At 51.5% G+C, this 25,574-nt stretch overlaps 1 protein-coding gene across 1 annotated transcript in view; it reads left to right on the top strand.

The window, feature by feature from the left end:
* Positions 1-2,332: 2,332 nt before the first annotated feature.
* Positions 2,333-25,574, top strand: part of LOC131207876 (formin-J) — a 100,165-nt gene continuing 76,923 nt past the window's right edge. Inside the window, exon 1 of the mRNA XM_058200509.1 lies at positions 2,333-2,496. Within this exon, the coding sequence (XP_058056492.1) occupies positions 2,333-2,496 (164 nt within the window). The remainder of the gene's footprint in view (positions 2,497-25,574) is intronic.

Raw genomic sequence — 25,574 nt, 5'->3', positions numbered from 1 at the left:
TGAGCAGCCAGTGAGACAGTACAGCGGAAAAGAGACAAAAGCGGTGCTCCGGGGTAAATGTAAGACGTAATTTTTCTTTCTCACCAACCGCGAACCCGACGACGACGAAAGCCTGAACGAGTGTGCGCACTCGGCGTTCGTTGTTTGTGTGCGTGACTAGTCGTAAAACGAAATCAGAGGTCGGACAAAAAAAAAGCAAAGCGTTACCCTTTTCGCTCTCCGTCCTGCTCTAACGCGTGCCCGGCGAACGGCGCAATCGGGCGAGGGCAGTGTGAGTAAAGTACAGTTCCGCTTTTATTGCAACGCACGCTTGCGTGTATACGTGTAAGGCGTGTAGTACACATCCGCTGAATAAGCCGAAAAAGAATGTATTTACCGGCGCACTCGGCTCGGCAACGCACGACGCACACAGGCGCACCGGATCGGGCCCGCAATATTTCTTGGGCGCTCGGTAGCGTCACCAGCTGTTTCCCGCCATCAGAAATCGGCTGAAAGTTGTGTTGTGCGAACGTCTCGCGCTCGGCCGGACGATACACACGGTGCGTCCTGTTTTGGCTCCTGTTTCATTTCGCGTTCCGATTCTTTTTCGGGCTCCCCTCCAATCTCCGACGGTAAGCTCCATTGTTCGACTAGTGTGCCTGTGTCTGTTTCGTGTCCTTTTGTTGTTGCGTGTGCGAGGAGACGGTGCAACGTTTTGTGTGGTGAACGTGGTGCGGGGCCGGCACTGTGGCGCATTTGTTTTTTTTTCGGCAGAAGTGTGATAAGAGCGGCGCAGTTCCAGCGCGTGCCTCTGGCGCCGGAAGTGGTGGCTTCCATTGAAGTTCGTTCTTCGATTTTGCGTCGTCAGCGGAGTGTTGTGACCCGGCCGATTGTTTTGCTTTCCCCAGACGGGCCCAGTGCGCAGTACGACGCGACGCGTGCCTTTCCGCCAACCAACCAACCAACGAAACCAGACACCAGAATTCGGCAGAACTAACCGAAACGTTGGCGGCGGCGACGCAATAAACTGGAGAAGAACCGGTGGTGCGATACAAAAAAAAAAGAAAAACAACGAACCTGAATCCCAAGCACGGCCATCAGCTGCGAGCGAGTGAGCGTCTCTCGAGATCGCTCTTATCGCAATCTTTCATCACGGAGCGGCCAAAAACACGATAACGCATCCGCACTGAGATCCGACGGACCGACTCCTTCGGCGGCTCCGCCTCACAACTTCAAACGTGTACCGAAAACTGGAGCTTCTAGAGTGTTGTTGGTGTTTTCGATCGCCGGCCACGCGGCGCGGATGTCGGCGATTGTGTTTTTGGTTGATTTGTTTTGGTTATTCCGGACGGCGGCGGGTGGGGGCTCTGGGCAAATGCAAATATGGACCGCGTTGTTTTTCTCTGTTTTTGCGCGCACACTGTCCCCCTCGCTCTCTCTCTCTTTCTCAAGCATCGGTGCTGCTGCTGCTGGGAAGAGAAGAACGATTGTTTACATGCATTATAACACATCGTTCAATAAGTCCCGGGACTAACTATGGAAACAACGTTTTATCGGCCAAATTCTTTATTATTCTTCAACATAATCTCCGTCAAGTGTAATACAAAGCGTTTTCCCTGGAGCATCTTTTCGAGATCCGCAAAGAGCCAGAAGTCGAGCCAGCCACTTTAGTATTCTTGGTTATGTTTCGAATTACATCAATTTTTGACACATCTTATCTGAAAGTTGCTACTTCTGAACCATGGTGTATAATTGGCATTATTAGCGCCATCTCTACGCTTGTCCCGGGACTTATGGAACGATGTGTTATACATAGAGTAAGTTTTGTTTTGTTTTGTCTTCCATAGATAACTAGGCAACAACGCGCGCGCTGAGCACGAAGCAGTCGTTGCAGTGTGTGCGTGCGCATAGGCGAAAAAGGGAGTGAGTGAAGCTCCAAACAAAACGTTTGCGTCGGTGTATGTGTATATGAGTTTGTGTGCTGCGGTGTTCAACGCGGCGCGCGGTACTGAAAGAAGGGCAGCAGGCGGGGTGTTTTGATTCACTGTTTTGTGATACGCACACAAAAACAAGTAAATATCGAAGGGTGTCGCGCGTGTGTAAAGTAGTGAGTGTATGGGTGTGAGTTGTTGTGTCGTAAAACAATAGTTTCCCAGCGTGTGTTTGTGATTGTGTGTGCGTGCGTGCGTGTCCTTGTGCGCGGAGCGTGTTCCCGTTTCGTGTGAAGTCCGATAGGAAGGAGCTTCACGGCGCACACTGCGATCCCCGCGATTCACCACGTCGTCCCGTGTTCCCGTGTTGCTGTGTGTGTTTCCTATGCCTAACACTGTAAGTGGCGTGTGGTTTGTGGATAATGTCGCCGGTGGAAGTGTGGAGCAATAGTGAAGACGAATCTCCCGAGCACGACAGCGGTAGCCACGAGCAGCATCAGCTAGAGCTAGAGCAACAGCAGTTTCGCCAATCGCGGCGTCTGCAGATGGACACGATGCAGGACATCATCTGCGACGACACGGATAGGTGAGTGCGGGGTGATTCGTTTTATGTTTGCCTCCCTTCTTCTTCTCGACCCTGCCCCCCGGCAGAGATGTTTGGTTGGCTCGCCGCGTCTCGAGGATGGAGCTTCGCAGACTGTCAAAAATCGATAAACGCCCTGAAGCGACTCGAGCGTGGTCAACCGCACGGCAGGATAACTCCCCTGAAGGACAACGAAGGTTTTGTTCGAGGTTGTGGCCAAAAAGGACTCGTGCAAAAAAGAAACATTTGGCAGAGAATGGAGTGAGGAACACGCATCTGGTCAAGATGCGCGCGTTGCATCGGTTTCTCCGTGTGCTGTGGACGATACGATCCTGCATTTCTTACCTCAATCTCTCTTTCTTCTGTCTTCTCTGCCATACGTCAGAAGCAGAGAGAAGGCAGGACGATCAACGATGCAGACCCTCCGGGATAGACCGGGATGCGTCGTGTGGTTGAACCACCTACTTGAGTTTCTCTCAGCTGTACTTTTATGCTACCGGAGCGCCTTGCCTTCGTTTCCATAGTAGCAGCGAAAGGACGCTACATCGGAGTGTGCGTGGAACGGAGCGCGCCACATCCTTCTTGTGTTGGGCGTCTCTTCTCGTCCAGAGGTTGCTTTGTTTTCGGTGCCACTCCCGAGTGGAAATTAAGCAAAAATTTGCCATTTATTTCCCGTAGGTCCAACATAACGTTGAAGAGGCAACGAAGGGCCGACGAAATGCTGGAGGCGATGCGATGGCCGGCCGCACGCGGGATGCTCCGTGTGTTGTCGGAAGCGCGTTGAAAAGGGGCTACACCCGAGCATAAGCATAAGAAAAGAACGCGCTGCGTCGTCGACGTCTTCCGCTCCTGCCGGGGTGGAGGGTGGGGGGAGAACTTCGACGAAGCCAGTGAGCGAGAGGGAACGAAACGAAGCGAGAGAGCGAACGGGTGTTCCGGGAGGAATGCGCGTAAAGCAGAATCACACTAGTGTGCGTGCGCCACCCCGCGTGCGCATACTCCGATGCGTCTGGCTTCTTCGTTGCTCTTCTGCACCCGTCGTTTCCTTCATTCCACGCGGCTTGCCCCCGGTGCGTTGGTGGCGGCGTACCTTTTTCTCTACCCATCCTGGTTCTGCCTTGCTGGTGTCTCTGTTTCCCTCCCGCCTTATGCTTTATGTGCGTACGCAGCAAAACGATAGCCTCCTTAAATGAGGCTATATAATAACCCGACTGCGTGCATTCGTTCTTCCACACAGACGCGGACATCGCGTTGCACGCGAACGGTGACGAGGAGTTGATTTCCCCTTTTTCCCTTCTGCACCCTTCTCTGGAGAGCGAGAGCGGACGGCATCCTCGCTTACAAACGCTCCGATCCGCCGCGCGTCACAACATTATTATCCTGTTGGTCCGCGGAAAGGAAATGGGTTTCGGTGGGCCCCGGGGTGGAAGGCAGGTGAAGTTCTCGGCGGACCGCTGTACGTGTATGTGTGTCCAATCGTTTGAACATAGTTTGGGCGCGCACAGAATGTCCTCGATGCCTGTGCAATGTAGCGTCGGTCTCTGCGCGCGTGTGCGTGCACTGTTCCACAGGGACAGGGAGTTTCTGCTCGGGTGTGTGCGTGACGCGTTCATACCACACCGGGGACACTCCTGGCGACTCGAGTAATCAGATGGTTAACAACCATATGTTTATGTAATGTGCTTTTCCACCTTCACGACGCGTCTCTCCCCCTTTGCGGGAGAGTACAGAAAACTATCCATTTCAGCAGCACCACGAACAGCACGAAAAAAAGGGAAATCATATGCTGTGCTGTGCGTTATGCTGCGGTTCTCGACTAGAGCCCGCGTGCGCGCCATCTTGTGAACGATCGAAAATTAACTCCACGCCCGAGAGAAGGTGCTCGATTTTGTGCATTTCGTGCAGTCCCTTTAAATAGCCTCTCGATGTTGCTATTATTATTTTCATTGCGCCACGCTGATATCAGCACCCCCTATCAGCTGCCTGCGCGTGTATGCGTACGGAGATGTTTGCGGCCAGGATGCCAGATTTCGGCGCACGCGTTCCCCTTATCATCACCCGCTCTCTCTCTCTCTCGCATATTGAGTATTGCATAACCCCCGGTCCGTAGCCTACTAGGGTAAAGTATGGAACCGTCGCCGCCGTGCCATCTCTGATTGAAAACGGCCCGGGATATTATGGGGATCAGCAACATTCAGCGCTTGCGGATAAGCGGAGGCGCCATCGTTGGGTGGGTTAGGACCCCTCGCTGCGTGGCCGCAAAAGCCCCCGCCCGTCCGTACCTGCGCCACACCACTTGACACCTTTCTGTCTCGCTCGCTCGCACGCTCACAAACACATACGCACGGTGTGGCTGACGCACCAACAGCTGGCTGGCAGCGCCCGTCCATGGCCGTCTGTGTTGTTGTTGCCGATTTTTTTTTTTTCGTTCGTGTTCTGTCGGTTAGCGCGCCTTTGTGCAATGATCCTCTCTCCCCGGGCCCGTTCCGTGGCGCTATGCTGGGGGCGGCGTGGCGTTGTTTTGGTAACGAAATTACGCAGTAATTTTGAGTAACATTTTCCTCCATTCCTGGGGCGCATTCTTTCGGTGGCGCGGCGGCGGCAGAAAGAATGTTGCTTAACGGGGTGTGTGGGTTGTTTGTTTATGATGCGTTGTGGGGGGCACTGTTTGTGTTGTTGCGAGCGAAAATGTATGCAAAAATGGGCTGCGAACCCCGTGCGTGTCCGAAGAACATGAAACGACGATCGAGCGATCAACATGAAAGAGGCCACAACCAATGCTGATCGAACCTGGACAATCGAACGCGCGACAGCGACACGATTTGTGACAGTCAGCTGTTGTTGACGGACGTGGCTTCAAAACAACGGAATAAACCACCGAAACAGCAGGGACAAACTCACAGCAGTCAGCTGTGTTGTGTTTCGGTTGCGGCCGCCGGCCCGAGGAGCGATCGGGTTAGCCTAATTTATGCTTCCCGAGTGCGCTTTCGAGGGCCCCCGATTCGGGTACGGTGGCGGCGTTATTTTGGGACCGCTGGGTGTTTTGTTTTGGGTTTGTGCTTGGTCGTCGATCGTTCTCTTCTTTCTCATGCTCGCGCGAAGGGTTCCCTTCCCGGGCATGATGTTAATGTGTTTACATTCACCAACTTGAAAATGATCGTAACGTAAAAAGTGAAGGACCCCCGCCCGAGTATATGTGTATGGGCTGTGTTCACCTGTTCTTCGGTCCGTGTTTCGGCCGGGCTCTCTCCGTTCCGGATGCTAACTTTTATCGCGCGTTTTATGCTTGCTTCCCGTGGGGTGGATGCATTTGGTTGTTTGCTTTTCTCCCCTCAGCTGCTAGCCCCGGTCGTTTGGGTTTCAAGATCATTAAATTGCAACCCGGGACCCTCGCACGCACACACGCAGACACAGACACAGACAGATGGACGTCCCTCGGTCGGTTGTTTCACTTTCTCGGGGCGAGGGCCAACGCGCCATGCTTTTATGTTCATTCTAATGCAATTATGCATTCCCTTTTAAAGAGGGGTTTCTTCTCTTTCTCTCTCTCTCTCTCCGTGGTGCTGTTCTCTCTTGGTAGGGAGAGTCACGGCCGACGAAGAAGCTTGTACAGCAAAAAGGTAGCATCGCAGCGGACCCCTTTTCGATCCAAGGTTCGCTTTCGCTTCGGCGAAGACCCTTCTGCTCATTAGATGGCCACCGAACACACACATCAAATTTTGTGATAAATTCAATTATTCCTTATTTTATTTAATAAAGTCGTAATAATGTGATAAATTACACTCCACTTAGTTTTAGGTAGGATTAAGGGAGAATGTTTTGCACCTGCCTCTTGGTGTCCTCGGCAGCGAGTTGGTAAGAGGCGGATCACCGAGTGTCATTACAAAAAAAACTGAATTCTTCCTCTGTGTTCGAATACAATGTTTCCGGTTGTCTCTGTGTGTGAGCGGGCGAGCGGGGACACGTGGGCTCACCGCGAAGGAGCTAGGGCCACGGCGGCGGCGGCCCCCAACGAGAATGAGGTTTATTTTGTCAGCTGTTTCAAACCGCTCGGAACTCCTCTGCGCGGTGGATGCGTCGCGACGTCCATGGCTTCTGGTGGTCCTCGTCCCCTCCGAAGGACTGACAAGTTTTGAGTTTTCTGTGTCACCTCTGGCGCTGTGTTTTTTACAGCACAACCAAAACAGCTGCACCCCCGACGCAAACCACCATTTTCGGGGGGCCGGCCCTCAGCCACGTGGTGCTTTCGGGAGTAAATTCCTACCGGAAGAACGGACAAGCGTAACTCTCGCAGTCTTGTAAAGTCTTCAATAATGTTGGTTTGTTGCCTCTCGATGATGGGCGGAAAATAAATATATTCAGCTCTCTGCTCGATGTTGAGGGATTTTTCTCGAATCTGCCCTCGGCACCACGCGGTCCACATCCTGCTTCTGGAACGATTGTTTTCGTATCGGCAACGTCGGTACAATGAAAATTGTGATAACACAGAATAAGTCAGAATGAAGCAAAAAATCCCTGGACACAATCCCCTTCTTATCGGCGGCCTTCTACAGAGTGGGATTTGTTTCAACCCCCCGGACACGGACGGTTTGTTGGGTTTTCTAGGATTTCACATTCGCCGGTTGGTGTCACAAAATGCAATAATTGATTTTATTATTTTAGAAGCGGCTCTTCAAATAGAATTTGATTAAACTTTCAACCCGGATCACTGACTGACTGCGTCCGGCCACTGGCCCCCCCGAAGCGATGGGAAGAAACCGCGGAACTAATTGCGACGAACAGCTGAGACCTCTCTTGTCGGGGCACGGAGACGGCACCGGGAGCACGGGTTGGTTTTACAACTCTCGGCCACCCCTTCGGCCCGTTCGGGAAGCTGATTGATGGATTGTTGTGCCACCGTCCCGGGGTGGGTGCCGCGAGGAGATGTGCTCCGCTTGCGTCGCCGACGCCGACGAGTGTTGCCGGGCGTGAATTGTAATCAGATGGGAGTTCTCATTATCATGAGTCAGAGATTGGTGTGTGTGCTCTCTTTCTCGCGCGCACGCATGCTGTCTCTTGATCCGTCGCCGCTCAGCTGGTCTCGGTCTGTGATGCGGTGTCGCTCTACCGTGCTGGCGTAATTGCTGCTCCTGCTGATGGCTGGCTAAAAATAGTCAATCTTCATTCAACAATGTACAACGCAACGGACCCGTCCGCCAAGCCGTGTAATGCTGAGGGGCAAGGGATCGGGCTCTGGAAGTCCCTTGCTCGCTCTCTGTCTCTCTGGCTCGTGTTCTATACACGACACTTGTCACCCAAACGCAGTGTGCCCGTGCCGTCCGGTGGCGCCCGCGTTCCTAAGACGCCTTAAGCCGCCCCGTGATGGCAGCTAGTGAGAGTGTACCGCGCGCGTTTTTTCCGTCTCCATTCACCCCGCCGCCGCTCTTATCGCAAGTTCTTATCAAAACGTGCCGTAGTAATACTCCCTTATCAGGGTTGGGCACCGGCTACTAACGATGGCGGACTAATACACCGCCTGGTGCCTACGCCCCATTCCGGGAACGTCGCGCGGAGGAAGGCGATCGATCTGGGTTCGTTTTTATTTGCCAAATGATAATCCCGTTTCCGGTTTTGCTGTGTAGCTACCGGTGGCCAGCATTGTGCTCCCTATTTCTGTGCAATGCACACTTCCGAGCCCTCAAACAAATATGACTCAGTCGGATACAGATTTGACCGGCACGAACCGGTCCGGGTTGTTCCGGAAGTTGGCGGTGCATTCCGGTTCGAAAAGGATGATCCTTCCAAGAGGAAAGAGCACTCATAAAACGTGCGTCTTGTGTATGGTGCAACATTCGAGGGCCGCTTATCGGTTCCAATCGCAATCGGGGTTTGTTTAAAGAATGCGATAACAAATTGCGTCAGGCTCTCAGGCACTCGAAACAGCGCGCGCACGGTTACAATGTGGCAACACACCGTCGAAGCCGAAGCAATAGGAAAACGTAAACAAACAAACACGCACACAGAGAGGCGTGGGTAAAAATCGATCAATAATTATACGCTGCTGCACCGTTGCTGCTGCTCCGGACGGCCGTTTGAAGCTGGTCACGACACACACAGGCTCTCTCAGGGTCTCAGGGTTGGGTGGGTGAGCTGCTCCGCAACGCCGCTCCACAAAACAGGATCCCGGTCGAGTATGTTGCATGCCGCCGCCGTCGTCGTCGCCGATGCTGTGTTTTGAGGGTCACCACAAACACTCAAGGCAACACCGACGGCACCGACTGTTATGAATGGGTATCGCCTTTTTATTCCTCTGTGGCGTCGTCGTCGTCCTCGTCGTCATAAACGTGCTAATAATAATGTCGGAAGAGAGGAGAGCGAACGAGAGCCCGAAAGGGACCCCCGTTTATGAATCGATGATTTTGTTTTGGTTTTCTTTTTTCGTCCACCAAATCGTTCACCATCAATCCGACATTAGTTATCGACAATTCATCGTAATTACGAGACCAGTTTCCCACACAGAGCGGGGCGGTTCACATCCGGGGCGCCCCGGGGGCTCCACATTCAAATTAGGATATAACGGTAACGGAAGGAAAAGAATACGCGGTGGTGTGGCTAGGAGCTTTCTCGGAAGTGGCGCGCGCAGGTGGAACACTGGTGTGTGGCCTCCGTAATTTTCGTTCCGTTATTAATGAATGAAAGCGTCCTCTTCCTGCCCCCCGCGGGGGCCATTGGCGTGTGCGCGCGCGCCTGCAATCTTCTAGACAATTTTGGGCCACGGTCTTTGGTCGCCATGGGCGAAAAATGGGCAGCAAACGACGAGAGAAAAACAAAACACGTAAATAAAACTGCAGACCAACAAAGGGGTGCTTCAGGGGCTTGGCGGGGGGTTCCTGTTGTTTGGGTGTGTGCGAAAAGTGCATCGTCGTCATTGTGGGGTCCCTCTCTCTCTCTCTCTCTCTCTTGCGCGCGCGCGCGGTCGCCATGTGTTCACTACGCAGTGCAATTGTAAACATGCGCTGCAATTGTTTTCTCTCTTTCTCCCTCTTGCACCGATGCACTCTGTCTGTCCATGTGTATGGTCGCCCGGGGGAGGGCTGCAACAACAACAAACGATTTGTGTATGGCGACCTTCGCCGGGTGGGGAACGGACGGGCTCCGAGGGGTGTCCGGGGTATCCGCGGGCGCTATTATTATTGACAACATCGCGTATCGTGTGGCCACCTGTGCCCCCCCTCGCTCGCCCGCCTTCCGCCAGCTATCGTGCTTGATTGGCCTCTCGACCCGCTCAATGATGATGGTGATGATGATGCACGTCGATGACGATATCGGATACTTGGCGCCATGTATAGCATTCTTTTCCCATGCAACGCGGTTCGTCCCGCGTGTGATTCCCGGGCCGGCGCCCCCCAGCGGTAATTAGCTGAATATGCAAAAAATGCGATGCGAGATTTGTTGTGGCAAAACGCCGCGCGGAGGCTGTCGTGGGTTGTTGTGCCGTGGGGGTCGGGACACGGTAAGTGGTTTACGGTAAGCCCAGCAGCAGCCATCTCCCGCTGCCAAACAATAACAATTTAGGCGTTGATTTGTGACTCTCTTGATTAATGATCGCCGGAAGTGGTGGCGCCCAAGCTGAAATTGAAATCGCGCGGGAAGTTTACAAACTAAACCTTGATCCGCGCGGGGGGTCTCGGGGATGGACACAGTGAATGGTTTCATAATTTTTAGCGGGCCAACGCAGGGGATTTTCTTCTTGTTCTACCATTCCCGGCCTAACACTGGCCAATTGAGGTGTCTTTTCCTCGGTAAGCATAATCAGAGGGTTCTCTTTGCCATCCTTCAGGTGAACCTTCTCTAGTTTCTACTACCACTTGCTGCACACAGACAGCACGTCCCCACCGCCAAGGGGTCGTAATGATTTCTCTCTTTAAATAGGCGCAACGGCGAATGAAGTCATTAATTAAAATTGCATTTGTCCCGTCGCGGCTTCGCTCGGCAAACACGTATCAATCATGCACCGCCGAGCCCTACTCGGCCGGATGGGCTTCTTATGATCGGTTCCGGTAAAGGCGGTCTTTATCGATCGATGCGGCTCAGGAGGGTGGTGCTCAGGCTTCAATTGTTGGTCCAAGTGCACATTGTGCAAGTGCACACCCCGCTAATGGGAAACGCTTACACACGTGTCCCCGCGTTCCTGTTGGGGCGGCACACTGGCGGTTAAATGTATCGGAACAAGGAGGAAGGCCCGTTCGAGCCAGAGAGAGAGAGAGAGAGAGAAAGAGAGAGAGAGCGAGACCGGTAACATTGTATGGCACTGGTCAACAATTAATTTGCATCGAATTAGTAGCCTCACGAGCCACAGAGAGATCCATCTTGACGTTCCGTTCCGTGTTTTTCCTCTTTTTTTGCGTTCATTTAATTTACTTGTTTATTGATTCTTCCGTTTGTAGATATAGAACATTATGGTTTTTAAAGTTGCGTAGCCTACTTAATGAACACAGGGGCAAAAGCGAAGTGCGCTTGTAGCCTGTCGAGGAAGTGAGAGAAGATGAGATTGCCTTCACGGCATGAGAAAACCCAACTCACTGCTCGGCTGTTCAATAAGTTCGATTTTCCAATACGGTATCCTGTATTTTCGTACGATGTCGGGTATTGTGTCTAGTTTTGGGTGTCTTTGACGTGGATCGTCTTGAAGGCTTCTAGTACCACGTTTAAACTCAAAAAACCCCCCTATTAACCCCTCAATTGAAGGCGATAAAAATATCAATCACTGCTTGATTTTTTTCATTGTAAAAAATACTGTGACACTTCGATACTAAATGGGATGCAAAAAAAATTTAGTTGCCGATTCAAATGAAACTTTACATACATTTATTTAACTTCCCAGTAAATGCTTCTTGATATTTTCGAACAAATGTTAATAATGTTTAAATATACGGAACCAGATTGAGGATCAAATTTGGACCCAAAGCACACGGCGGGTAGCTTTGGTCCGGACAGTCCGGTCAGCCAGTGTAGCCAATGGCCACCGGTCCGCCCGATCCCTAACCCGCTCGATGACGACCGAATGCTCTAATGGGACGGCGATGGTTGTCAGTCCGCGGCCAGTGGACTGTTGTTGTGCTATTGTTATCGATTTAGGCCGCTACCTTCTTTCGGCTTCGGCGTGCAGCGTCTGTCGGGGCGGTCGGTCTGGAGTTGGGGGGTTTTTGCGAGTGAGACACGAAAGACACCGCCGCCGCCACACGCTAACGACAACGTCCGCCGCGCGCGCGCCAATTGGCCAATTTACCCTGTCAATCTGGCCAGGCCAGTGTTGAGCGTTCTTCGTCCTTTTCGGATCGACATTCTCGGAGGCATCACCGCGAAACGCGTCCCCACAGGGTAGCGAGGCGGTCGCGGGGTGGTTGCTGAGGGAGAACGCCACCGACCGCGCGACAACCTGTGCCTGTGTCTGCGTGGCTGTGGATGTACACACATGCCAGCGACATACGGGGCGCACCGCGGCGGTGACCCCGTGTATGTAGTATTTACTCCACTTTTTTGCGCATTTGCAGCGCAGTGCGGCCTGTCGCGGGCGGGTAGCGCGCACAGAACTCACAGCGGCGGCGGTAGTGGTGTGTGTTGCGTGTATGTACGAAAAAAAAAAACAAAAAAAAAACCATACAACCGTCGCGAGGGGTTGCCTCAGCAGCAGCAGCAGCGCCACCCCTTTTAGCGCCACGGCCCCAGAGGGGAGGACGCGAGCGCGAGAGCGCGCGCGCGCGCGGCAGTCATCGATATTGATTTTTGCCGCCGTCGATGACTGCTGCCCGGCATTGGCCGGGGTGGCCGGGACCGCTCACCGCCGCCCCTATCACATGCGCACCGTGGCGTTCTGGGTAACGGTCGGGTGAAGCACTACAGACACACATACACAGGACCACCGTCCTCCGCCGGCTGTCCTCGTCTCGTGGTCGTCGTCGTCGTCGTTGTTGGTTGCAATCACATGTTTTGCCGCTTTGCGGATGACTGTACACTTCACGTGGCTCATGGGGAGCGGATTGTCGTCATCAAGGGAGTGAAGGGGCCAGGAAGACCGAGACGAGAGGGAGTGCGACGAGGGTTGCAATAGTAGACGCGCGCCATATGGCAGGTGAAGTTGTATGCGAGTTCCCGTCCAAACGCGGGGAGAATTGGCGTCTCTCGGCATCGGACGACGGCGACAGCTCATCTCCCTGCCGTGCGCTCAACTGCGTCGCGTATCGCGTACCGCGTTCCGGTTTCGCAAGCATTTCCTGTACAGATTTCGGAGAAAATTATTGTTTTTTTTGCTGCTGTTGTTATTTGGGATCTCTTGTCTTGGGCTAAGAAACCGAACTGGGACTTGTTTTTCTAAACATTCCTGAGTGTAGGTTTATGATTCAAAACGGAAACAGAACGGCCGGTCAGCGGCGAGAGCACGCAATTGAACAAGAAAAATGATTCAACTTGTGCGAAGCGTTGCTAAAAAAATTTTAAAATGGAACGAAACGTAGTTAAAATGAAGAGGAGAAAAATGCAATGGTTATTAAAATATATATAATTAATATTAGCCAAATAGCATAATGAATGAATAAATAAAATAGTAAATGGTACGTAAGAACGTTAAAAAAAATCGTATAACAATTAAGTCTGCTTTATGGACTTTTTTTCAAGTTATGGTATTTGTTTCGAAGTCGTCTCAAAATGATTTAATATCGAAACGCCTTAGTTGCATCAACATTGATACCAAAATGGCGCACACTGACAACAGAGATGAAAAGCGACTTAGAAAGACCAATTTTCTGTGGCCAAACCCACCCAAATACGACTCTGAGTTAAAACTCGCATTTCTTTTCCGATTTTCACCGATGCATTCGCGCTGTAGATTACAAAATTATTGCCCCGTTTTTATGATTCCCAGTTCTTCGCAGAGCTGCTTTATTACCCATTTTCCACATTCGCTCGTGCTACTGCTCCCTGCCGCGCTACTGCTGCCACGGAAGTCCTCCTAGGGAAGGGCCGACATTTAGGAAACCCGAATCATCTGACTACGCCCCAAACGCATTCCGTCTCGGTGTTGAGTAACTCCTTGCGATAAGCGATCCGCGTTACGATAAAGCTTCGGTTCGGGGTGTCGGCGCGCTCGAGATAAGCAACGCCGGGAACATCGTTCATCACCAACCCCCCGCAGCGAAGCCCACCTTCTTGGGCTGACGTACCTCTCTGTGTGTGCGTTCTGCGGAATTCGTGATTTGCGCCTCACGTTGACGGATCGAAGCGCGGGATTTTATCGTACTCTTGTCATTCGCCTCCCTTGAGGGGGGGCTGGCTGTTGTGCCTGCCAGCGCGCTGCCACCGACACTGACGAAGATGGGCGCTTTCGGAGCACGTGCTCGGAACATGTGTTCTGCTGCTGCTGGTGACGCGCTGGGGCTTTGCTGCGAGCTTTCATTTAAACCCCCTCCGAGATGATGACGCGCGTGCCGCCGAGAAGCTCTCGTCCTTCAGCGGCGGTGGGTGGTTTGCGGCAATCATCGCCAGTTGGCAACAACCGCTGGTCGATGGTCGGCACACATGGGGCCAACATTTGGAACGAAACACACTCTCTGAACGTAGTTTTTCGGAAAATCGATAAACGGGGTAGCAACATACCACCAACAAGAACAACACTTAAAACGGAAATCCCCAAGTGGGAAGGTGGAACCTTCAAAATGCCGGCACTCGCGTGAATGTTATTAATAACACTCTAGTGGGGAGGGGGCGGGGAAGGAACTCCAGACGGTCCAGGGGGAAGAAAAAAGGTCGCGTAGTCGGTGAATAATGTATTCCGTGGCGTAGCTGCTGCTACTGCTGGACCCTGCGTCGGGCTAGTGTCGAGGCCAGTCGATGTTTGACCTTTCAGGTGGACGTCCCCACCGATCGCCGCGGGAAGGGGTGGCCACCACCCTCCACGGGGAGTCGTGTCGCGACATCGGCTCTGTGAGTCGTCGGCTGACCGCGCGCCAGCTGCGCGTGATGGCGTCGCCGGCGTCGTGTTGGAACAGCTGAGCGGTGGCCGGGCTGTGCAATGTCACAGTCTCTGTTTTAGTTTGTTCTTTTCTGCTCCTGGGCGACCGGTAGGCGCCAAGAAGGTTCGGGGCTGGCGGGGAGCTGTTGTTAGGTGGCACTTATACGCGGACCCGGGTGATACCTATCTGTCGCAAGGAACGAACCGTTGGCGCGTTGCGTGTGGCTATCGATCATTTGTTTTGATTAAAGTCTAAATCGAAACTACTGGCCCCGTTTTTTTGTTCGGATTTTCCATTGTTTCCAGTTCCATTTCTAGGCTTTTATTTATATTATTTTTTCGAATCTGTGATAACAAACAATGTTGTTTTGACCGTTTTTTAATTTGGATGAAGTAATTTTATTGCTTGTTTTAATGTAATGATCTTTGCGTATGTTCGTTTCTTTGTTTACTATTGTCTGATTGTTTTCACATCTTCACCTGTGATCTTTCTTGTTTTATACTTATGTTTCTCTTTCTTACGCTCCCTTTCCCTTTCAATCGTTTTTATTCATTCTTTTCCAACATATCTCCGCGTTTGATCTCCACCACCGCTCTGACCCCGGGTGAAAGTTGTTTGAAAATAGGTGTTATTTTACCAAAACAGAACAAACAGTGTTCAGCCACTGACGGTGGCGTTGAGGCGCAAAGTTCATGTGCCGCTGCCGCCACAAACCACCACTAGCCGGCAGTGGTGACCGGCCCACGGCGGAGTGTCGGAAAAACCGGGAAAACAAAACAAACAAACCCACAGCAGCGGCTTGCGTGCGTGCGTTTTGCGTGCAGCCAGCGCCTTTTGGCCGCGGAGTCCGCGCGAAATTCGAGCACCTTGGAGAGAGCGGTTTTGAGGATCTATTTTTAAAATTTCGCACAACCGGCGCGTTTGGCACTCGGGCGCGGCACTTCGCCGCCGCACCGTGGCCGTGCCCTCCCCTCTCCCCAGTGGCTTCGATTCGGGCCAAATTTCCCTTTCGTTTCGGCCCCAGGGCCATACTATTGGCGCATGATATGATAGGCCGTTGGCGCCCGTCGCTGCCGATGGGGAGTCCTGTTTTTTTCGGGGTGGGCCGTGAATAAATTTATATCTTTCGCACGGTGCGCGCTGCAGCATGGGCCGCATGTTTTGGCCCCCCTCGTGTTTTTTTTTGGGACTGTCCACCTCCGTCGGGTGCGATGAGTCTCTCGGACACGGGCTTATTTTTAGATTCGCAAAATCGCGCATAAAAATCGCGGGAACATTAATTAGGGAAGGACAAGAAAAGGCCCGCGAGCGCCGCCCTGCGGTGTTAGAAACGATCCTGATGCCGGCCCCCTAGCATAAGCGGAGCATTTCGCACACAAAAAGTTAAAAGTTATCGCACGGCACGAGGACGGGCGCCGACGGCGCATTCGTGGCGTGGGCCACCCGAATGGCTATTTTTATTGAAATTCGGCCACTCGGTGCCTCGGTGCTTCGATCGCTGCTGACGTGACCCCGCGGTTGGTTGCACTTATTCGGCCGAGCGCATATATTTTTTGAGCACCTCTAGCTCGCTCACTCTCTCGCCAGCCAGCCAGCCAGCCCGCCAGCCATTATGCGGTACCGAGCCCCGAGGGTCAGAAATCGTCAAAATTAATTCTCTGAACCTGCAGCACGAGGGCATCCAGGTTCTGAATGCACCAGAATGGCGACCGGGCAGTCGCCGCCCATTTTCAGTCGAGTGGAAGATGAATTGGCGCGACATGTTGGGTGGGACGAGGGGCGGTGCTGTCGCTGCGGCTTTTATGACCGCATTTCGCGTAAAATCTCGCCACTGCGCGCCGCATAATTCAATTTCGTGCTTCACCGGTCCGGTGCGCCCGAGGTGCATATTACTCCGCGGTCGTCGTCGTCGCGTACATCATCAGCCCGAAACCACGTGGCCGACGGAGTGAGTAGTGCGCCAAAAGGTGTGGCGCCATGTCGCGTTTCCTGTCCGTCCGTATGTGTATGTGTGGGATGATGGATGCAGCTGTTGCAGCATACAAACGCACGCACGCCGGGCACATATTGCTGCGGCAGTCCATCACCTCCACCGCCACCATGTGGTCCGGCCGTGGTGTGGCGCGAAGCTAAATTAAATTAGGACTAATTCGCAGCTCATTTTTTGTCGGACTTCTTCCTGGTCCTGCTGCCCTGTTGTCCGCCTGGATGCCGCCAACGCCACGGCAATAGCCGTGAAATCGATTCCCCGTCTGCTGGCGGGCTAGCGTCTGCTGTTGGAATATTACGCGAACACAGGCGTGAATGTGGTTTTGGTTCAATTTTTGTAATGATTTAATAATCTAACACCATTCATAAAGCGAGCTTTAGCTTAATTGAAGGCCCTTTTTGATTCACAACGGAACAATTTTGGTTGGAAAATCTGTGCTTTTAAATGTGCTGAAAACCTGTGCTATGAAATCTGTGCTGTATTTTCGGTGTTTACAAGTTAAAGTGTTGTTTATTTTTTGGGATAGTTTTACGATTTTAAAAAGTTGTTAAAAAACATCAAATATTCGGCTCTCTTTACTCGATTCGTTTCCATTAAAATTATGGACACTGTTCGATCCAATTCGTATTGTTTCCATCGTTCATCCCATTTTATTTTACAGATCAACATAAACATTCAATATTATTTCACAGTACACAGTATCAGTGGCAGATTCAACAATTCAACAATTGTTTATTGATGATTCATTGTGGGCTCTTTTAAAAATTAAAAGCCAATTTTTTAAAACAAATTTACCATTCTGCAAATGCATCCTTATCTGATGTTAAAACGCCCTTATAATCGTCGACGTTGAAAGAATTTCCGAAACGTTCTGAAAAACTCTGCTTCGAATGACTCTGCACCGAGCGCGCACCGAGCGTTGGTCAATGGCGCCCCAAAGGAGCACGTGGTTCCGGTCATCTGTTGTGTGAGTGCCCCGTCTGAGCTGCGTGGCGCCTTTCACTAATCGCCAACGAGAGTGTGAGTCACGCGCGTGACTGTCACTTTTCCCGTGACTTCACTCGCGGACCAAACAGGGCCAGGACCGGTCAGCCAACGCGTCCGGCGAAGATGCTTTTTGGTCCGCCGCCAATATGGGCACGGCGCGCCGGCAACTATTACAGTGCGTATCAGGAAAAAGCACTCCTTGTCTTTGATTTATCTCCCTCGACACTCGCCTTGCGACTCCTGGAGTTACTGTTTGATTGCTCTCGGAACAACATTTTACATTAAATGGTGCAGAACTTTTTCGGCGACGCCGACGTCACGCCGCTTGGAGCGTGTCACCGATTGTAAGCGCTCCAACCACCTGCTGTCGCGCCCGGTCTTGCCCGGTCTTCACCCCGGCCAGAGGGCGGTACAGCACGGCGTGGTGGTGGGCCTACGCAAACGTCAATTTTAAAAATTTGCCGACCGCGTGCGGAGGAAGCAGCAGAACGGCGACGGTGACGGCGGTTCTCTGGTCTGGTTGTACGACAATTATTTTTCAGTCTGGCACTGGGCCATATTTCCTGCGCCCACCACCGACACTTGGCGGATTCGTCGGCGATTTTTTTTCTTCCGTCCGCTGAGACGGAAATGGATGCCGTGTGTCGCGGCGCTAGAGAGCACTTGACGCAAGTGGATCATCGACTTGTCGCCCGAGTGCGGCCGGACCCCGGACCGGCTATGAGCTCATCGTTCAGATCGGAAGCGAATCAGCCGGTGGTAGGCGTGTGTCTCGTCAGCTGACGGCGACGGCTGTTGTGGGTTGCCTTTTTGCTTCGCCTCCGATTCGCGGATGACTATGCTACCATTTTTGTAGATTTTGTTTTCGTTCTGTGTGACGCTCTGGTCGCGCCGTTTTGCACTTCTTGTGTAATTCTGTTATTCGGGTGTAATTTTCCTTACATTTCATTTCCATTTATTTTTCAACTTTTTGTCAAATTCGTAATCGGTTGATGTATTTTTTTTTAAACTGTATGCAATGGAATATGCGTTGCTGTAATGGAAGCAATGATTTTTGTAGTTGAGTCTTTAGAGACAAAGAAATTGACAAAATATAAAACAAATAAAGTATTGTTGAAAAATAATTGAATAAGGCGTAGAAATAGAGTTAGTTTGCCTAAAACATAGAGTAAAAATATTACAACTACAAGTAGAAAGGAGAAAAAAATAGAAAAGTATAAAAGAATAGTTATAATGAAACAAATACTCGAAGTAGAATGGAAAAAAGGGAACAAAATACTGAAAATGGAATAAAGTGGAACGAAGAAATAATGAATTCAAGTAGAGCAAACAAACTAGAGAAAAGTAGTAGAAATAGCCCAAAGTTGATTGGAGATGTTGGGAATTATACGATTTCTAATGTACTGAAACCTCGCTGGAAAGTTCTTGATAGGAGAAAGAGAGATCTTTTCAGACTTCTGACTCTCGTAACCTGTTCGTGAGCTGTTTTTTCTTTCTCGTCCCATCTCAAACGGAATTCGTGGCCTCCTTCCGGTCGCTTGGGCCCCGGGCTTCTTTCTACCAATAAATGTCAACCCATGCGATCGTGTTCCGCTGACGAATTCGAAATTCCTCGGGCGCCACATCTTATACGACATCTTGGCCATTCGTGGCAATGGTCGAATCGAAGATATTGTCACCCACCGACCGTTCCGTTCCGTTCCGTTTGTAGCGTAGAATAATCGCTACTTTTAAGGAGAACTTTACGACGGATCGGTCCGACCCGTCCACGACCGTCCCGTGCCGGTGTGGCGTAGGGAGAAATGTAAAAGAGGCGCAAAAAAAAAAAACAGTGGCGGCAGTGGCGGTTGTCGCGACGGTTAAATAATCTCCCGACAGCGCCCACCGCCGATTCCTCCGCCGACGACCTCCACCGCCACCCACACGCGGAGCTTGCGTGAATTTATGCATACCAAGCGGTTCCGCGCACACACTCACCGCAACATTGTCACTAAGGGGTTCTTTTTTTTCGCTGTTGAGTTTTTAGTCCGACCGACACGAGAGAGAGAGAGAGAGAGTGACGAAGAGTGTCACGACGACGACGGCGCCACCTGTCGCGATGGGTGGGAGTCGCGCAAAACGAAAAAAAAAACCACGGCGCGCGATGGTCCATCGTCGGCCGCCTGTCCGTGGGTGTAAAAATTAACAACGTGACTTGCGCCAGCTTTTGAGGCGAAATTGGCCACTTTTTCCCGGCTTTGGGCGGGTTGGTTTCGGGTGTGTCACCACCGACACCGGCCGGCCAACTGCGGAAGATTGCGCGGGCAATAGTCTCGAAGATTGTAACAAACGCGGAGAAGGATACGCGGATGTCGTCCTTTTTTTGTCGACGACGACGGGGGAGTACCAAAATAACCTCACAAACCACTCTCTCTCACACGCGCGCCGGTGGAGATGGCCATTTAGTTTGATTTATTTACATCGGTGTAGGGTCCTGCGGAGGCGGCGGTGGCGGTGGGGACGACGACGACGGTGGGACGGTGTTGTGTCTAGTGCGGCCCGCTGTTGTTAGTAACCGGCGGGCGTAATTAAGGCGGGCTGTGGCGCCCGGTAATTGCACGTGATGCGCGTAAAACGGCTCGAGGGGGCCCCCGGAGGGCCCGGGAGTGGCAAGGAGGGGCTCACCGGTATTGCACCGAGGATTTTAAATGCATAATTGATCGCGTGATTGCGACCGATTTGAGAGAAAAATAGCCAACCCTCAGGGCGTGCCGCCGCCATGTAGGATATGGCCCGGTGCCACGCCGCGAGGTAATTGTTGTTTGTTTTTCCAAATACTTTTAATCGAGCTCTGTTGGTGGGTCGTTACGGCCGTTACTATTTGAAGCGGTGGACGAATTGAAAAAGGTCTGTTTGGTGATTTAAATTTAAAATCGCTGTATCACTTTCTTTGAGTCCATCAATATCTTGTCGCTTGTGTTAGCTATACCTCATAAGCTTTAAATCTTCCCATTCAAATGGCACTGACTGACATTGTTTGTAGCGATCGTTCAAGCCTGGTTTAAATGCTATCGAGATGGTGCGTAATCTAGGCCCACGATATTTGAGCCGCATCGCGGCAGCTGAGTGCTGGTAGAGATCAGCTGAGGATTTATCAAGAAACAACCTGCTGGGGCCAGCCTTTTAATGGCCACCTGTGTAAACACAAATCGGATACGTTTACATCTTGCCATAATTATGTATGTTTTTTTTTTACATTTCGCAGCTTGATTGCGTCATTTGCTGAACGCAATCTGAATTATTTGATCAAGTTTCTGTCCACCGATCGAGGACCTCATCTCGTTCTAATTTACTTAATACACTGAAAATGCTTAGTTGACAAATAATGCATATATACGAGGGCTGTTCAAAAAGTTCTGGGACTTTTTTTTAAATATTGGTCCCTTTAAAGTAATCTCCATCAGATGTTGTACACTTGTGCCAATATTTTAGCCAATTCTCGAAGCACTTCAAAAAATCATTTTTTGTGATCTTGATCAGCTCCTTCTTCGACGCAGGTTTTAGACATCTGTTTTCGAATTTAGAAGCAAACTCTTATCGATAAATTGTTATCATTTATATTCTTTTTTTTTTTGCTGAAATAATTCGATATTAAACAAGAAAGGATACGAAAAAAATGTCGCTACCTTTAATGCTTTATTACTTGACTTGATTTATCTGCTTGGGGCAGTCAAGTGTGCGCTCTAAAGAGGCTAGCATTTTTGTTGATAATATTTGAATCTTTTGGGCGAAAGAAATAACTTAATAAAATTGATAAGAATTTCGATATTAAACAATATTTCATTATGTGTTGTCAATGTTTGATGAACAAATCACTTCCTGCTCTCGGTCACCAAGCAAATGGAATGTGACAAATGAAAGGCGAAATTATGAAAAAAGAAAAACTTTTACAACACGCGCCACAGAGAGAGTCCTTGGGCGGTGGGAAAACTCAAGAACCCGCCGGACCACCAGCAAACCCGACGACAATCGGCCAAAACACATCGGCAAGCAAGAAGGGCGCCCAACGAAACCACCAAAATGAATGCTTTCTGCTGCGCCACTGCTGAGTGCTTCCGGCGTTGTGTTAGGTTGGGTTGGCCGGCCCGGCAGCATATCGTCGTCGCGGTAGCCGGGCGGGCGGACCAGATTGGCACCCCAATTTCTATCAGCAGCATCATCATCATCATCACATTCATGTGTCGCCGTCGTCGTCGTCGGCCGTGGGGCGTGGAGATATGCGCACCCGAGACGTCGGGGTTCCGTTTAGCGACTTGAGCTGATTTTAGTTGCGTTTTTTTCTCTTCGTTTTGCCCGGCGCGGACACCGGCGGGGGACAACACCCCGAAGTTTATTGCATTCCTGTGTTTCGACACATGCCGGGTGGCAGCCGCGGCGGCGCAGCATACATGTTTTAAAATAAACTCTCTGTTGTGGTGTTAATATGGGGAGCAGCGAAAAAAAGAAGAAAGAACCAAAACCGAAACGGCCATCTCCGTATCGGAGATCGGCTCCCGGCCGGAGTGCGGTCGCACGCCGCCTTCCGCTCGGCTATCGTGCGAATGCTTTCGCCTCCTTTCGCTTCCTGCTGATGTTTTGGGCCGGTCGGCGGTCTGGCTGGCCGGCCGGCCGGCGATGTTGGTCTTCTTTTTATGCTGCCTTCTTGACGGTCGCGCAGCGTGCGCGCGCGAGATCGGCAACGGAATGCTGCGCGCTCTATCTTTAAACTGATTCAGCCTTGAAGAAAAACGAGAAACACTTCTTTTTTCCCTTCTCGTTACAAGCGAACCCACCCGAAAACCACCGGCCCGGCAGACCGCGACCGCGCGAATTTTTTTGCGCACATATCTCACGCGGTGGAGGCGCGACTTCGTCCCGGCCCGGTCCGTCGTCGGGTGGTTTGATTCTAAATTTTGCCATGGCCTATTTGTCGGGTCGGCTCCCCGTTTCCCTCGCGTGCGTGCGTGCATCGGTTCCGCGTGGAACACTTCCGCGAGGTAAAATTTAGATTGACAGCACAAGGGCGCACCGCGTCCGTCGGCGGCGGCGGCGGCTGTGTTACGCGAAAGTTATCTTTCCACACCACAGAACCGCGATCTTGTGCTGCCCCCGGGGACCGGATGATGGTGGGAAGGAGTTTCAGCGAAATGGGGTCGGTGAAGGAGAAAATAAAACAATCGGAACGGCCCCCGGAACCGCGTACCTCGGGGAACGGGCGAGGACGAGGTTGTGTTTATGCGTGAAGCGGAAGTCGAAGTTTTCGGGTTGGGACAGTGCAAGAAACTTGCAAATCAGTGACAGGGGCAATCAGCAAAAAAGGTGCTACTAAGTCAATCTCCAATTATTAACCCGATTTGTGCTATCTATTTCGAGCACTATTTTATTAATTTTCTTCTTCGTTATTTCAATGTTTGATTTTTCAGTACTAGTTTTAGTACTAATACTTTAATTCTTTGTCTGTGACTTTTCGTCACTTTGTTTGAGAAGTAAAAATGTTGTGTTTTAGTGCTTGATTTATTAATGGGCTTTCGTTTTTTCTTTTCTTCTCTTAGGTATGTAAACCAGTTCGATGAAGGCAGTAAGGAAGGCAACGGCGATGATTGGGTAACACATGGACTGAAAAGTTCGAGTTTAAGAAAGAAAACGCGCTCAAGAGCCACACCATCATTCAAGCGATCGTTTGTCTCAAAATAGGTCTCAGTTTCAGCGATTGACAGCAACACACTCCAGCGAAACTTCTTATCGGTGAGCAGTTTTTGAGGTCTGTGAAACGCCAGCAGACCCTGGGAACCAAATCTGGTGAATACGGTGAATTAGGGAGCAATCATAAGTTCAAATCAGCATAGTTTTGCCATTGTTTTGATTGACTTCTTTGCAATTTCGGCATTCAAACGCTCCAATAACGTTGTAGAATATTCACTATTCATGGTATTCCCTTCTCAAGATAATCTATGAATACTGCTCCTCGGACATCTCAAAATGCCGAGGCCATAACAGAGCGGAGTCTCTAAGATCACGTTAGAAGGCGGAAATCTATAGTTTTACTGTTGGTTCTGACCGACCGGAGTCCCTATAACCCTCAGTACAATTCTCGAAAACAAAAGTCGTTGCATTTTAATATCAAATATCATGGAAGAATGTCATAAAATTTTAACAGCTTTTATAACACTAGGGCCATCTATGTGTGTTAGGCCCGAGACTTTCCATACCACGTGTTATTGGCGATTGGCGGAAGCCTGAACCCACCGCGGAACCTCGGTCGAGAGTAGGTGCTCTCAGTTCTACGTGCGTCTGGGTAGCGTTAAAATGAAAGGAATAACTCTTCCAGCGACGACGCCGTGGTTTTCATTTTTTCACCCTCTCCTTCGACTGGCCTCTCTTGCTTGGCTGGCGTCCCTGAAGACACCACCAAAAGGGACACCACCGAGAAGGAAGGGTGGTTGTGGCTCCGGGGATCGGTAAAACGATAGCAACCCGGGACCCGGGTTCGGGGAGCTACACACAAGGAGACGAGAGACCCCCAGGATAGATTACGTAGAACGCGCTCTCGCGGCCAAAGGAAGACCGGGGGGCAAGGATGGATGATGCCTGACAGGAGCACGGAGTAACAGCAGCAAGAGAAGCAGCAGTGGGCAGTAAAAGTAGGTCATACGCGCTCTCGAGTCCCTGCGTCCCGGGCTGTGCATTGTATTATGTTGCTGCTGCTGCTACAGTTCAGTGCCGTTGCACCGAAATGCACACCGACCGAAAGCGAGAGAGAGAGAGAGCGAAGTGCGGCCGAGACAGGCGAAAAGCGGGCTCAGAAATTGCATGTCTGGTGTGCATTTTCAACTCCAGAGACCAACGCCGGGACGAACGGGAGTCCCCGCGCTCGCCCCGCATCCCCGTAGTGGATCTGTCTGGTGCGGTGCACTTTGCTGCGAGCCGCGAGTGCATTTCGCGCGGCCGGGCGCGTCATGCGCATGACGAATGACTCCGAGTCCTCCGGCCCCAGGAGAGAGAGAGAGAGAACGAACGAAGAGAGAATGCACTTTGGCTTCACCACCCCCCTTTTTGTGGCGGGTCCCTGGATGGGACGCGGACTGGCTGGCTGGCTGGCGGGTGTCGGGGCATGGCCGGTGCATCGACTGGTCAGAGAGTCATCAGCGCCATCATCGTCTGGCGTGGTCTCGGGAGGAGGTTCGTGAGCAAAATGTAATCATTTGGCCAACGGAACGAAACGGTTGCGGTTGCTGCCGGCGACACGAAGCGTAAGGGAGAGTGCCCTTCGGTTGGCCCCCGGCCTTCCCGGCCCTGTCTGGGGCGCGTCTGAGAGAACGTGCTTGCGTTTAATGTGTGTTTTAACTTCACTTTTTCACCCAACCCAACAGTTGGCAACATATGCGCGGACCGACCCCGGATCGAGAGAAAGAGACGACGTCTTGAAGACGCTTTATTGGTTTTCGCTGAATGCACTTTTTGCACCGATTGGTGCGCGAGACGAAGCAGCATTTTGCGTACCCCGGAACTCGGAAGAATCTCCCGACGACGAAGTGCCGCTAAGGCCGGGATCGTCGTGTCTGCTTTTGCTTTCAGCAGCCCACATTCATTCCGGGTCGATGAGGCAGAGGCTCCCTCCCATTGTCCCGTGTGTTCCGGTTCGCCGATTGCACGATGCTCCGTTGTTCACCTTGAGAGTTGCGGCTGGCCACAGCAACATGGGCATGAATGATGAGCGCGCGAAGTGGTCACACCGCACGATCTCGCTCTGGCCCGCCTTGGTTCACGTTCAACGCTCTCGCCGACGAAGAATCGGCTTCCCTACTGCGAGAAAAGTTTCTGGAGCATATCGCCAACCTACACCCCCCAGGGTCCTTTCCCGTCCGTTTTCGTCCGGGTTTGCGTTCCCTTGATCACCACCACCACGAACGTGGTCAGCGTTAAGCCCTCAGACAATCCGCGACCAGAAGAACCGCCAGACTGTGGCCGCCAATCCGGCCGCCTTTGGGTTCGGACAGTTGAAAAATGGTTCATTCATCCCTTTTCCTCAGCTAAAGACGGCTGGGTGCGGCTGAGTGAGGCCTCTCAGCTTCTTAGTCTGAACGGTGACCCGAACGTAA

This window comes from Anopheles bellator, chromosome 2 (assembly GCF_943735745.2).
Source record: "Anopheles bellator chromosome 2, idAnoBellAS_SP24_06.2, whole genome shotgun sequence".
In the NCBI taxonomy this organism is placed as follows: Eukaryota; Metazoa; Arthropoda; class Insecta; order Diptera; family Culicidae; genus Anopheles; species Anopheles bellator.
This window is presented reverse-complemented; position numbering and strand designations above follow the sequence as displayed.